The sequence below is a fragment of the Lactuca virosa genome, chromosome 2 (assembly GCF_052849685.1).
Source record: "Lactuca virosa cultivar CGN04683 chromosome 2, Lactuca_virosa_CGN04683_v6, whole genome shotgun sequence".
NCBI lineage: Eukaryota > Viridiplantae > Streptophyta > Magnoliopsida > Asterales > Asteraceae > Lactuca > Lactuca virosa.
The window spans coordinates 208,930,604-208,943,878 of NC_136427.1; the positions used below are offsets into that span (position 1 = coordinate 208,930,604).

The 13,275-nt window shown below is 34.0% G+C and overlaps 2 protein-coding genes across 3 annotated transcripts; both read left to right on the top strand.

The window, feature by feature from the left end:
* The first annotated feature begins 623 nt into the window (after window positions 1-623).
* LOC145160106 (cation/H(+) antiporter 1-like) lies at window positions 624-3,834 on the top strand. Of its 2 annotated transcripts, none has more exons than XM_079079215.1 (4): window positions 624-954; window positions 1,116-2,114; window positions 2,194-3,119; window positions 3,266-3,834. In XM_079079215.1, exons 1-4 carry the CDS (start codon window positions 799-801, stop codon window positions 3,519-3,521), a joined length of 2,337 nt encoding a protein of 778 aa, XP_078935341.1. In that variant the 5' UTR covers window positions 624-798; the 3' UTR covers window positions 3,522-3,834. The 2 variants fall into 2 exon arrangements, with proteins under 2 accessions (XP_078935341.1, XP_078935342.1); XM_079079216.1 differs by having other exon boundaries at window positions 850-958.
* A 2,565-nt stretch (window positions 3,835-6,399) lies between these two features.
* On the top strand, window positions 6,400-11,641 carry LOC145158181 (GDSL esterase/lipase At4g16230-like). Its single transcript, XM_079077115.1, has 5 exons — window positions 6,400-6,670; window positions 7,703-7,851; window positions 8,057-8,278; window positions 8,364-8,607; window positions 11,418-11,641. Exons 1-5 carry the CDS (start codon window positions 6,400-6,402, stop codon window positions 11,639-11,641), a joined length of 1,110 nt encoding a protein of 369 aa, XP_078933241.1.
* Window positions 11,642-13,275: the final 1,634 nt, after the last annotated feature.

Genomic DNA, 13,275 nt, shown 5'->3' on the forward strand with positions numbered 1-13,275 from the left:
AAAAAGGGGGGCTAAACCTCTCATTCCCAAGGCTCGAAGCCTTACGATACTTGATCCTCGAGTCACGATCTCAAATTATGAAACGACCCGGAACAGGGTGTTACAAATTAATCTACATGAAGGGGAATAGTTGGTAGAAAGGGTCATATAGAGAGAGGGAGGGGTAGCGCCTTTTTTATTTTTATTTAATTAAAAACAATAAAATAAATACAAAATAATTAAAAAAAATAAATATAAGGGGTATAATGGTGTTTTCATGTTGAAAGTGACCAAAAGCAATAAAAAAAATATAATATTGGACCATTGGTGCACCACTAAAAATTTTTGGATTAAAACCACAAAATTTTGCTAACGATATGGACCATTTTTGCAATTTTGTCTTTATAAAATGTTGATTATTGTTATCAAATTATTCATGAGATAAATTACTCAATTTCTCATAATTATTATTTTTAAATAAATAAAAAATAAAAATAGAAAATTAAATTGAAAGGCACATCATTTCAGGTTTAACGGCAATGTTTTGAAATGCTTGGATTTTTGTAAAAAAAAAAAAATGCAAAACCTAGGACCATTTTTATAGTTTTGTCTATGTTTTTCATTTTATATTAATAAAAGTTCTCTCTCTCAATAACACCACACCATGAACGGAAATTTGGCAAATTTGTAGGATGATCTATCTCCCCCTTCGCTTCCCTTCCAATTTTTTCTTCAACAACATCTGCAAATCATTTCCCCTTCGTTTCTTCATCTTTTCCGTAAGAAAAAAAGGTAAACAAAAGCTTCAATCTAGCAATCATGGAAGATACAACGGAATTATTATGCCCTGAAAACGATACGATGAACCCAGCCTTGACAATGACCACACAGGTCTCCGCCATTCTGGTTCTCTCTCATGTTTTTCAGATTTTCCTCAAACCCTTGGGCCAACCTGCCCCCCTTGCTCAGATCCTCGTAAGTATGTCACATCCTCCATCTCACATCCTTCGTCTATCCAATTGCATCTTTTGTTTCTGATTTTTTTATCGTTTATTTGTTCCATTTCCAATTGCAAAAGGGAAACCATGAATTCATGTATGCTGATTCCATTTACGAATTTTTTGTTGGTACCACAGGCGGGATTCGTGCTAGGTCCATCAGGTTTATCGAGATCACCAGCAATCCACGTCTTCTTCTTCCAAAATTTCGCTGTTGATTTCTACGAAAGCATGGCGTTATACTGTAGAATTAGCATCATGTTTCTCATGGGCCTCGAAATGGACATTCCTTATCTAATGCGAAACATACGTCCAGCAAGCATCATCGCCTGCGGTGGTTGCTTAATGTGTTCATTATTTGCAGCAGCCATCTCCTTCTTCGTGTATGAAGAAACAGGATCTCGTGGATCACGTTTCACTTTAGCTCTAGTCATCACTGTGATCTTAGCCAACACAGCGTCCCCCATTGTTTTCCGATTAGCAGCTGATTTGAAGTTTGCAACATCTGATATTGGCAGACTCGCTATATCTTCTTCTTTAATCGGTGACATGTACGCTGTGTTTATTTTGGTTATAATCTCCGGTGAGAAACATAAACGAACAGTTAACGGATGGACATTAATGGCGTTTTGTTCACTGTTACTTCTTGTGGGTATTATCATTTTCACCACACATTTAGTTAACTGGTTGAATCGCAGAAACAGGAACCATAAAAACCTTCAAGCTGTTGAAGTAATGTTGATTTGTTCAGTCGTTCTTGTTGCAGCCATGACTTTTGAAACTATGGGATTTAGCAGCTTAATAGCTTGTTTCCTCATGGGGTCGATGTTCCCAAGGGGTGGGAAATCAGCAAGAACATTGTTGGCTATTCTTACATATACAGTTCATAACTTTATCTTCCCGATTTACTTTGGGTACACTGGGTTTAAAGCAGATACAAGTTATTTAAATGAACTGAAAAGAGTCGCGATTGTTCTTATGGTTATCGTGTTGAGTATTGGTGGAAAGATCTTTGGTACTCTTGCTGCATGTAAGTATTTGAAGACGCCCTTAAACGAAGGAGTCCTTCTTGCTGTTTTAATGAACATGAAAGGGCATGTGGATATTTTAACCTTGACAACAGCTATGCAAAATAAAGTAAGTCCTTCTTCCCTCATTATCTTGATGCAGTACTTCTGTTTAGCAACCTAATTTGTTCTTTTTTGTGTTAAAACAGGTGTTGACAAGTTCGATATTTTACAACTTAATGGTTTCAGCAGTGGTAATTAGTTCCGTAATCTCAGCAGCCTTAATAGGGTTCTTAGTAAGAAGAGAAAGCGACACAATTGGCATCAAACACATACCAATGGAATATCACAGACCCGATAAAGAACTAAAACTCCTCGCATGTGTTCACAGTCGCCACCCTGTGAACACCATGGTACGCCTCATCGTATCCCTAAGAGGATCCGACAACGTCCCAATTTCCCCCTACTTAATGCACTTAATCGAGCTTCCAGAAAAGATTAAAAAACCTTCAGCATCATACGAACAATTACAAGACGATGAATCCAGTGATGATGAAGAGTACAACTATAATAAAAACGACGTCGTGGAAATAAACGAAGCTGTTGACATCTTCATTGAAGAAACAAATATGATGATTCATCAAGTCCAAACAGTCTCGCCTTTTATGAGTATGTATGAAGATGTTTGTGATTTCGCTGATGATATTAGGGCTTCGTTTATTGTTCTTCCGTTTCATAAACATCAAAGAATCGATGGGAAATTTGAGAAAGATAAGGATGGAATTCGGACTACGAATCAGAAAGTGTTGAGAAACGCTCAGTGTTCGGTTGCGATTTTGGTGGATAGGGGGCATACGACTACAGGGACACAAGCTGCGGGGTCTGAATCGTTACAGCAGATTGCGACTTTGTTTTTTGGTGGACCCGATGATCGGGAGGCGTTGGGGTTTAGTAAACGGCTTAGTACACATCATCATACGAGTCTTACGATTGTTAGGTTTTTGCCGACATCTGCTAAAGATCCTAATGTTGGAATTGATGTTTCCCTGAAGGAAGATAATGTTTTGGTGGCGATTGATAATGAATCGGAGGTTGAGGAGGCGGATAGTTCTGCTTTAGCCAATTTTTATCATAGGTATGATATGATAAAATAAGGATTAACAGGTCATTTTTTATATTTACACTTTTAGCTAAGATTTAAATCTTGTTATAAATTTGGTCAAAACTTCAAATTTTATCACGAATTTGGTCCAACCTTGTTTTTTTATTTACACTTTTCAGGTATGTAACATCTGGGAAGGTGAGATTTGTTGAGAAGTATGTGGAAAATGGGGTACAAACAGGGATGATATTGAGGGACATGGCAGAGACATACTCGATGTTTGTGGTGGGGAAAGGTGGGAGAGGTGACTCGCTTTTAACTACGGGAATTAGTGACTGGGAAGAATGTCCGGAGCTTGGTGTAGTTGGTGATTTTTTGGCTTCTAGTGAATTCGATATCAGTGGTTCAGTTTTAGTTGTTCAACAACATAGATGAATCTTGTAACATGTGAAGATAAATCAATGAGAATGTCCTCGAATCAAGGAATGAACATGAACTAGTAGATTCTCAGAAGTTAAAGCATAGAAGCTTTGCGATAGTGGTTGGGTTTTGTAAGGTTGAAGGAGAATCTTTTGGCATGTTGTTGTGGTGTATATAGATTTTGTGTAATATGTAGTTGGTAAGGAAAGGAAAGGAATTGGTAGATGGGTTTGTATAGTTGTATGTAGTTGCGCATTTTCTTTTCCTTATCGTGCTACAAACAGTGAAGCCACGGAAACAACTTCAGTTTGAATGTACGAAATGGAAATGAGAGATTGAATTTATACGTTTTTCTTCTTAAGTAATGGTTTTAGATGAACCACCTGTTGTAGATCTATAGCTTCTCTAATATATTTTTGGAAACTATCAGTGAGGTCTTATGTTTGGGGTGTGCTCTTAAGAGTCAAATTTAGATGGTCATTTATAACAAAATGATGAAAGTTATAAAAAAAAAAAAAAAAAACAGGGTTAATCACTAAAATGACAAAAATGGAAAGTGTTATAATATCAAACAATCACATTTTGAAATTTTATCAAAGAACAAACATCTATTTTGTAAAATTATTTTTATTTTTCAATACCTTTTATGAAGGGTCCCCACCAGAATTATAAAACAAAACCAAATTCTGTCCAAAAAACTCAATTTCGTAAAAGAAACATTTCACAATCTTTTTAAGTTTTTGTAGCAGCTCATTTAGTGATTAAAGAAAAGGAAAATCCGCATAAAAGTTCCTATATGTTAGACTCTATTGACAAAAAATCACATCTGTTGTCTTATTTATTTATTTATTTTGCAATTTTACCATTAGAATCGGTTATTATTTGCAATTGAGCTTCATTTCCAGATAACCACATACAATAACAGGTTTCGATGGTTAAATTGTAATAAAAAAATATATCAAGTGTGACTTATTTAAGTCCTAAACTCCCTAAGGGGTTCATATTGAAATTAAGCACCAAATATGATTTGTGCTTATTTAGTCATTAAACTTTGTTTAAGTTGTAAAAAAGTATCGAGTTTGTTATTTTTTTATTCAAAGTGGTTACTAAAAATGTTATCATTGGGCATAAGGACCACCCTGAATAAAAAAAAGTTTAATAACCTTTCACAACTTAAACAAAGTTTGGTGATCAAATAATCACAAATTCAATAGTTTAGTATCTAATTTCAACATTAACCCCTTTTCCTTTGTTTACCTTGTTTTAATTATTTTCATATACTGCAATCACGTAGATCGTTAGGGATCACATTGGTTTAACATGTACACATAACATTGACATATCTAATTAAACAAAACATTAACTATTTAATAGCAAAAATGTACGATTAAAGTTAATAAAAATGTGATGAAGTGTGAAGAATGGATTATTTTGTGTTGGTTTATTAGGTTTGAGGTGATGATGAATCGTGAATACTAATTTTGGAAGTGTGATTGGTTAAAAGTTGTACTTCGATGCCAAATTGCCAATTGGGTGGTCAAAATGCAAGATAGTTTCATATATTGATGTAGATATAATTTTTGAGGTTCACTATAATTAATTTCTTATATATTAGTAAAAAGTTGTATTTCTTTTACAGGATTTGTGAATTATGTTTAAATGAGAAGTAAAATAGTTATAAAGATGATCATATTTCTATATTTTATAATTTATATATTTAAAAAGAAAACGACTTTGAATCTTGTATATGAATTGTTATAGTTATACAATTGAATTTGTACTAATATATAAGTTGTAAAAAGTCACTAACCTTTTTATTTTTTATTCAAAATTGTTACCGAGTTGTTGTCACCATTCTTAAGGATCACTATGAATTAAAAATAACAGGTCAAGTGATATTTCACAACTTAAACAAAGTTTAGTGACTAAATTGAGACAAATTCAATAGTTTAGTGTCTAATTAATTTTGACCTTAACCATTTTGTGAAATAACCATGAATTTTGTTACAACTTATTATTTCAATGCACTGAAAAGATACTAGGTACCATTATAAGGAGAAAATAGCAATAATAAGTTTTTTTTAGTTAACCAACCATATTAATTTCAATTTAGTGCTTTTTTGAAATGCCAAAAGAAGACAATATTATCAAATAAAACTACTTTTTTTTGGTTAGCTGTTCCAAAAATCGTGATTAAGCCCCTATGGACTACCGCTACTTCTATCAACTCGTTAGCATGCATGATGCACCACATGATAATGGCCTGAGTAGGAAGTATACTCTTTTTATTGTAACTTTTCAAATTAGATAGTCAGCAAAGCAATTAAAGTTAAAGAAAAATGTGTAGTTTTACATTAATTAACTAACAGTTTTGTTGCAACTTTTCCGCAACTTCTTCGTATGCACCTGTGGCTCTGTTTTGAGCACTACTTATATTACCAAGTTTATTTTTCTGCAAATTAAAGAATCATTCTCCAAAATAATATTATAAGAATTACATAAACTTATGTCTTAAAAAGTTGTAAATTACTTGCATTGTGTATTAAGTTTATGGTTTAGGTGGAAAACACTACCATTAATAATCAGCCAAAAATCAAGCTGTTTTTACCCAGGACCAATCCGAACTTCTGCAAGTTCAAGTCTATAAAACCAAACGCAATATATCCCAAATCCCATTATATTACAAATAAAAATAATAATAATACTAAAACGAGAATCACATTTTTCATGGTATATTTTGGTCATAAACTAGGATGACGATCATAGTAATTGATGTAAGCCAAGGATTATACTTTCATTAATCTCAAACTTTTCCTCTTGTACATTCTAGATCCAAAAGGCCCCATCTCCTACAAGTACTTGCCCTCTTCTCTCACAAACTAACCAAATCAACATGGCTATGAAGCCATTAACAATTCAAAAAGCAGTGCTACTCACTATATGCCTAGTCCTATTTAGTGTGTCAACAATAGCCACAAAAAAGGCAGCGAGTAAACCCATGCAGCCCGTTTTCATATTTGGTGATTCAACAGTGGATGTTGGCACAAACAACCACCTCAAAAACTGCACCGCAAGAGCCAATCACCCATATTATGGGATCGATTATCTACAGTCGAAACCAACTGGAAGGTTTAGCAATGGACAAAACGCTGCTGACACTATTGGTACATAATCAATTTCTATATATAGTACAAACCAGTCTTACATTAGTCGAAGGTGAAAACAAATCATTCCTTATAAGTATACCTGACAAACGTGTCGTGTCGTGTCGGGTTCGTGTCGTGTTGTGTCAAGACATTAAACGGGTTGAAAGGGCTTGACCCTAACCCGACCCGTTTAATAATCGTGTCGTATCGTGTCAACCCGTTTATTTTCGTGTCGGGTTTCGGGTTAAGGTTTAGACCTTGTAAATATGTTGTGTCATGTTGGGTTGAAATATTTTAAAGGTTGGAAAGTAGGAGTTGTGGAGGCAAAAAGGAAAAAGTGAAACACTCGAGTTATGAGATGGAATGACAAAATTTATAGTAAGTTTAGAAGGGAAAATGAAAAGAGTTAAAGTTGGGGAGCAAAGGGATAGGTGGTGAGGATGACTAAAATTAAATAACTTTAAAAATTTGAATATTACTTCTAATTCTTGAGTTTGACCGACTATAAGTCTATAACATATAATATATTTATAAAAATACAAAATTTAAAAATAAATAATATATAATTAAACGGGTCATATTCGAGTCATCTTCGAGTTGAAACTCTTGACCCTAACCCTACCCGTTTAATTATCGTGTCGTGCCGTGTCAACCCGTTTACATAAACGTGTCGAAATCTCTAACCCTAACCCGCTAATTTCGTGTCGGGTTTTCGTGTCGTGTCATGTTTTGCCAGGTCTACTTATAAGGGTGTGGATATATCTTTCTTGTCAAAAAGTGATTAAAAGTTGTGATAACAACAAATCCAAGAGAAATCGGGCACACCCAATAATATTGTTGGTATGTGCACCTAAATGCTATAGGTGCCGCCTAGCGGTTGAGTTGCAATCTGGCTCACTCAATAATATTGTTGGTGTGCTCTAAAATTTACCCCCCACATGATGGGCCTTGGAACAGGTTTGGTGTGGGCCGTGTAGAGGATATTTTTCACATTTTCTTATAGAACTTATTAATATGCAAATTCAAGATAATTATTACTTGAATGTGCAGTAACACTTTTGGGTGGCTACAAACATAGTCCGCCTCCATTTCTTGCACTCCTTAAAAATAGTTCCAACTTTACCGGAAAAATTCTTCATGGGGTGAACTTTGCTTCGGGAGGTTGTGGCCTTGATAAAGAAACAGGGAAAGATCCTTACGTAAGTCTTTCCTCTATTAATAGGGAATACAACTATTAGTGGGTTCTTAAGAAAATTGAAAATTTTATCCTATTAATATCGATCAATCTCATTCTAATGCATACCAAACACAATACAAGGTGTCTTGTTCTATCATATATTTTCCTTTGGGCGTTGTTTACAACTACTATTTGATGTCCATGACAAAAGTACGATGCTAATACAGGGGGTAGTTGTATCTTTGGAAGAGCAAATCCAACAATTTGCAACTATTAAAGGCAACATGACCGCAATACTAGGTGAGTCAAATGGTCAACTTTTGCTTCAAGGTTCAATGTACATCATGAGTATTGGAAGTAACGACATCATGTCCTACATATTCACTCATCCTGTAACTCCCGAGCTTTTCATCGCCAACCTTACAGCCACATATGCCATTCATCTAAAGGTTCCATGATATTTGTCAAAAATCATCTCCAGATTTTAATTTTACTTTTTACTCATGTTATATTATTTCATTTTTAAAATAACAGAACTTATATAGTCTAGGGGCAAGAAAGTTTGGAGTAATAAGTGTTCCACCAATTGGATGTTGTCCAATTGCCCGTTCATTCTCTCCCGTTGGTGATTGTGCAAAGGAGCCCAACGACTTGGCTATTGCGTTCTATACACCACTTGAATCCCTTTTGAAAAACTTGAGCTCTACACTTGAAGGATTCAAGTATTCGCTTGGGAATGCATACAATATGACTATGAATATCATTGAAAAACCAATTGGTAAGCATAAGTTAGTGTTTGGTGTGCACTAATCGAAGATGGAATAGAATGAAGTAGTAGGGTGGAATGAAAATATTACGTTTGTTTGCCATATAGGAACATAATGGTAATGTGATTACTTGCCTTTGGTTGATCTTCATTTTATAGGGGAGGTGTGTTTTGATTCGTTACTATATATATATTTAATTATATTTTTCAAAACTTTTTATTTAAATAAAATAAAATAAAAAAATCATTGTCTATTCTTAATTTTCTAACATTATATGTGTAGAATATTACTCATACAAATATATTATGTATGTGTAATATTCTAATATAATATTATACATGATAAATTTTAATAAGTAATATTCTACACATATGATGTTAAAATATTATATATGGATCGAGATTTTATTATTATTATTTTTAGTTTTTTAAGCAAAAAGTTTCAAAAAAATATTAATTTTTTTTTCCTTTTTTAATTTTTTTTTGGCATCCTTTTGCCACGGACGAGTCCCCTTGTCTCATAAAATTTCACTGGTCTCAAATGAACTTAACCATATATATATATATATATATATATATATATATATATATATATATATATATATATATATATATATATATATATATATATATATATATAACATCATAAATGGTCCCTGTGGTTTCCCAAAATCTGAAGTTTAGTCCCCGTGGTTTAAAAACCTCATAGATGGTCCATGTGTTTTCAAAACTTTTGACGATTGGTCCTTATTGCTAACTTCGTTAAGTTTTGTCTGTTAACTGAAGGGCATTTTCGTCATTTCACTACCACAGGGACCATTTATGATGTTTTTTTTAAAGAAAAAGTAAATATAATTATTTAATATATAAACTCTCTCTCCCTCTCTCTCTCATCGTGTTCTTCCTAAAAACACAATGAGATTACTCCTCCAATCCCACCCTTGCGAGCCTTCTTTCATGTTTCATGCTGGTAAAATATTTGATGATCGAAGGAACTCGATTTCTATTTTCTGCTACATGTGTTTGTGTTTATATTGGAGGAGGTATCTTGATTTCTCCTCTCTACTGCATAATAACTTGAAATGGGTGGTGTTACCTAATTCGTGAGCTACTGGGTCTGATGTTTTCTTTCAACTTTGAATGCATCAGGTGTGAAATTAGACACTTTCAGTTTTGTGAAGGTACTTTTCTTTCAGGTGTTTCATCGAGCACTTGGAGTGCATTGTTCTCCTCCTTCATTCTCTGATTTATTTATTAAGATTTATCACCATTGGAAGCATACACTTCCAATTTTCTTTCTAGAGACATCCAATTCAACAAATAGATAAACATGTATAGAACCCATTTGAAGAAAACATATTAAGATATATTACCATTGCATTCCTGGGATTTTGATTTTATAACCAGCATAACATATTTTTCATTTTGAAACCCAACAAATTGAGGGCACAGTAGGCAATGAACCCATTTGAAGAAAACGAAAGGGGTTTTGTAGACTGAATTCTTCAGCGTATTTCTCATCTAAAACCTCATTCTCTCCCCTGTTCTTCCTCCATCTCTCCCCTCCGCATCAAATGACAAAACCTCTGCCTCGCCTACCTGTTACATCACATCACATCATAAGATACTCCACCACCCCCAAAATCACCACCACCATCTTCGTTGGAGACAAACTCCCCGATCGCTGGTTGTTTCAAGGTGGCGTCAATGTGGATACCTACGAATCTTGGAATGTGATTAGCGTTGAAGCAGCATCCATTTTTTTCTCAGGAAATCAATGGTGAAGCTATACAATTGATGAAGATAAAGAAGAAAAAAGGAAGGGTTCTCTGTGTCGGAGATCGATTGAATGCCAAAAGGAAGCAAATGGGAGGGGCGTATGGTGGTTTGGGTTTTTAAGGGAAACAATTGAAAGGGAAGTACCCAACAGCCACGCTCTTTGAGGAGAGAGAGAGAGAGAGAGAGAGAGAGAGAGAGAGAGTTTATATATTAAATAATTATATTTACTTTTTTTTAAAAAAAACATCATAAATGGTCCTTGTGGTAGTGAAATGACGAAAATGCCCTTCAGTTAACGGACAAAACTTAACGAAGTTAGCAATAAGGACCAATCGTCAAAAGTTTTGAAAACACAGGGACCATCTATGAGGTTTTTAAACCACGGGGACTAAACTTCAGATTTTGAGAAACCACAGGGACCATTTATGATGTTTTTTCTATATATAATCTTCAATAACAATAATATATATAGAAAATTTCAAGGCTTCTATTAAATTGTTTTTTGTTATATTTTTATTATAGATGTGTTTCAAAATTTCATGCTATTTAACTTTTTTTCTTTTGTAAACAATTTTTAAAGTGATAAATAAACTCTTTTACTATTTAAAGCACAAATAATATATCAAACGAGCATAAGATTTGTTTATATGCAATTTATTTAGATTTATATTTTTCTTTGATTACATTTTATTTTCATAAAATAAGATTTATTTCTTTAATTTATCGATCCGTTTTTTCTAAAATTGTGCATAACAAACCATATATTTTAATAGTTCATTCCATTCCTTTAGGCCTATGATCTATTCAATTACTTTACTCATTTCATTCCTTTAGGCCTATGATCTATTCAATTACTTTACTCATTTCATTACATCGTCCATTCCTTTCCATTGTGATTCCACTTCATCATATCAACTAAAGCCTAAGTTTTGTTCATTCCTTATCATTTTGATTTCACTCCATCATACCAACAACTAGGCCTTAAGTTTTTATTTGCATGCAAATGCTTAAATATTTGGATTCTAAAGTAGCTTGTTTTCTAGGGTTCAAAGATGTTAAAACAGCATGTTGTGGGAATCACACACAACAAGGAATAAGTGACTGCAAAAAAGGAGGCTACCTTTGTCCAAATAGGGATGAATACTTGTTCTGGGATGCATATCACCCTTCTCAGGCGGCAGTCAAACTGGCGGCTCGTGAGTTGGTCTTTGGTGAAGATCCGAAATTTGTGACTCCAATAAATTTTAGCACTTTGAGAAAGGCTTGATCTTTAGAAATTTGACCAAAAGAGATGAAAAGATCATTAATTTGTATCATGTGTTACATCTTGTATTCAAAGTATCGTTCATGAATAAAATTCAACAGATCTAAGTTATCACATTTTTTGTATTTGTAAATGGATTTTTATGAGGCTATGAACTCATATAAGAAATCATGCAAGCTTAACATTATAAAATTTGAATGAAAACTGTTTCCTTTCTTATTGATAAAAACATAAACACATCATGCTATATATAGCCAAGAATATTACTAGAAAAAGGAAAGACATAAGACTCCTAATTAGTTGCTAAATACATTACATATGGAGCAAGAATACTTGGTAAATAAGGAAACAAAAATAAGAAGAAATCAGAAGTATCTCAACACTCCCTCTCAAGTTGGAATGTGAAGATCACGAACACCCAACTTGTTGCATATAAATTTAAAATGATCATCTCCTAATGCCTTTGTATATATATATATATGTAGTTTGAAACTCGGTCTGAATAGGTGTAACATTCCAATGATGAGGTACTTCTAATTTTGACCCTATATTTGAATAATATTGCATTTTGGCCCCCATGAAGTTGAAAAGATTGCAAGATTGGCCCATAGTAGCATTGTGGTAATTTTGGACTTGAAGTTAGTATGCTGGGCGTACGATGTGTATGTTGAGCGTACTAGGGCGGACCCTAGTACGTTGGGCGCACATATCGTATACAGGGCATACGCGCAGGATGTCTAAACCCTAATTTTTAGGGCTCTAGCTATATATAAACACCATTATAACTTCATGCCTCATATCCTCAGTAGCCTCGCTCTATAAAAAACGTGTTCAAGCAACCCTAAGTGAGAAAAGTCCATTTTTGAGCCCATAGGAGTGTTTTGGATGTGTGTTTGAAGAAGAAGAAGGTGGTGAGAAGAGTTTGGAGCTTGGAAGCATTTTGGATCTGAGATTCCCTCCTTATTTGCAACCTCCAGGAGGTATAAAGCTTGCAACTTTATCACTCCATCTTGCAGATCTAGACATTTCATTCCATTAAGTTACTTTTTATCCCAAAATGGTGATTCTTGATCATGGCATGTTCTTGACCCAGTAAGTCATCCTTTCGACCCTAGGAAGGGTCTTAAGTCATAAAAATGTGGTCTTGATGGTTGGTTTTGCTCCATGCATTCTTTAGAAGGTCTTAATGCATAAGATGTGGATTTTTTATGTACTAAGAACTTATTGGACATGCAAAGTCATAAAGTTAGAGACTTTATGACTCTTAGTGATATTTTGGTCTTAGATCTGCAATTAGACGCATTAATTCGCAATATTAAGCTCTTAATGTGAAAAGAGAAGTTATGTGAGTACGTCGTGCGTACCTATGTGTGAAAATCATCAAAATTCAAGTCGGTTCTAGATTTGATAAACTTAGTTGCACATGTAGGCACGACACATTCTAGACTTTATAACTAGAAGCTAAGTTATAACCTACTAGAGACTTGGAAATGAGTAGAATTGAAGGACAATGTACTTGGATTTCACATTGATATATGAATTCTACCACTACTTAACTATAATGAATATCTATATTCGGGTCATTATTTGACTTGAACACCTTTTAATGAATCATATACACTCATCATGCACTTGAC

Bases quoted from the DNA above. Each gene is read 5' to 3' on its own strand.
- LOC145160106 (XM_079079215.1), top strand. From the start codon at position 799: ATGGAAGATACAACGGAATTATTATGCCCTGAAAACGATACGATGAAC. The intron at 2,115-2,193 runs GTAAGTCCTTCT...GTGTTAAAACAG, and splicing joins CAACAGCTATGCAAAATAAA to GTGTTGACAAGTTCGATATT. The intron at 3,120-3,265 runs GTATGATATGAT...TACACTTTTCAG, and splicing joins TTAGCCAATTTTTATCATAG to GTATGTAACATCTGGGAAGG.
- LOC145158181 (XM_079077115.1), top strand. From the start codon at position 6,400: ATGGCTATGAAGCCATTAACAATTCAAAAAGCAGTGCTACTCACTATA. The intron at 7,852-8,056 runs GTAAGTCTTTCC...ATGCTAATACAG, and splicing joins AAACAGGGAAAGATCCTTAC to GGGGTAGTTGTATCTTTGGA. The intron at 8,279-8,363 runs GTTCCATGATAT...TTAAAATAACAG, and splicing joins CATATGCCATTCATCTAAAG to AACTTATATAGTCTAGGGGC.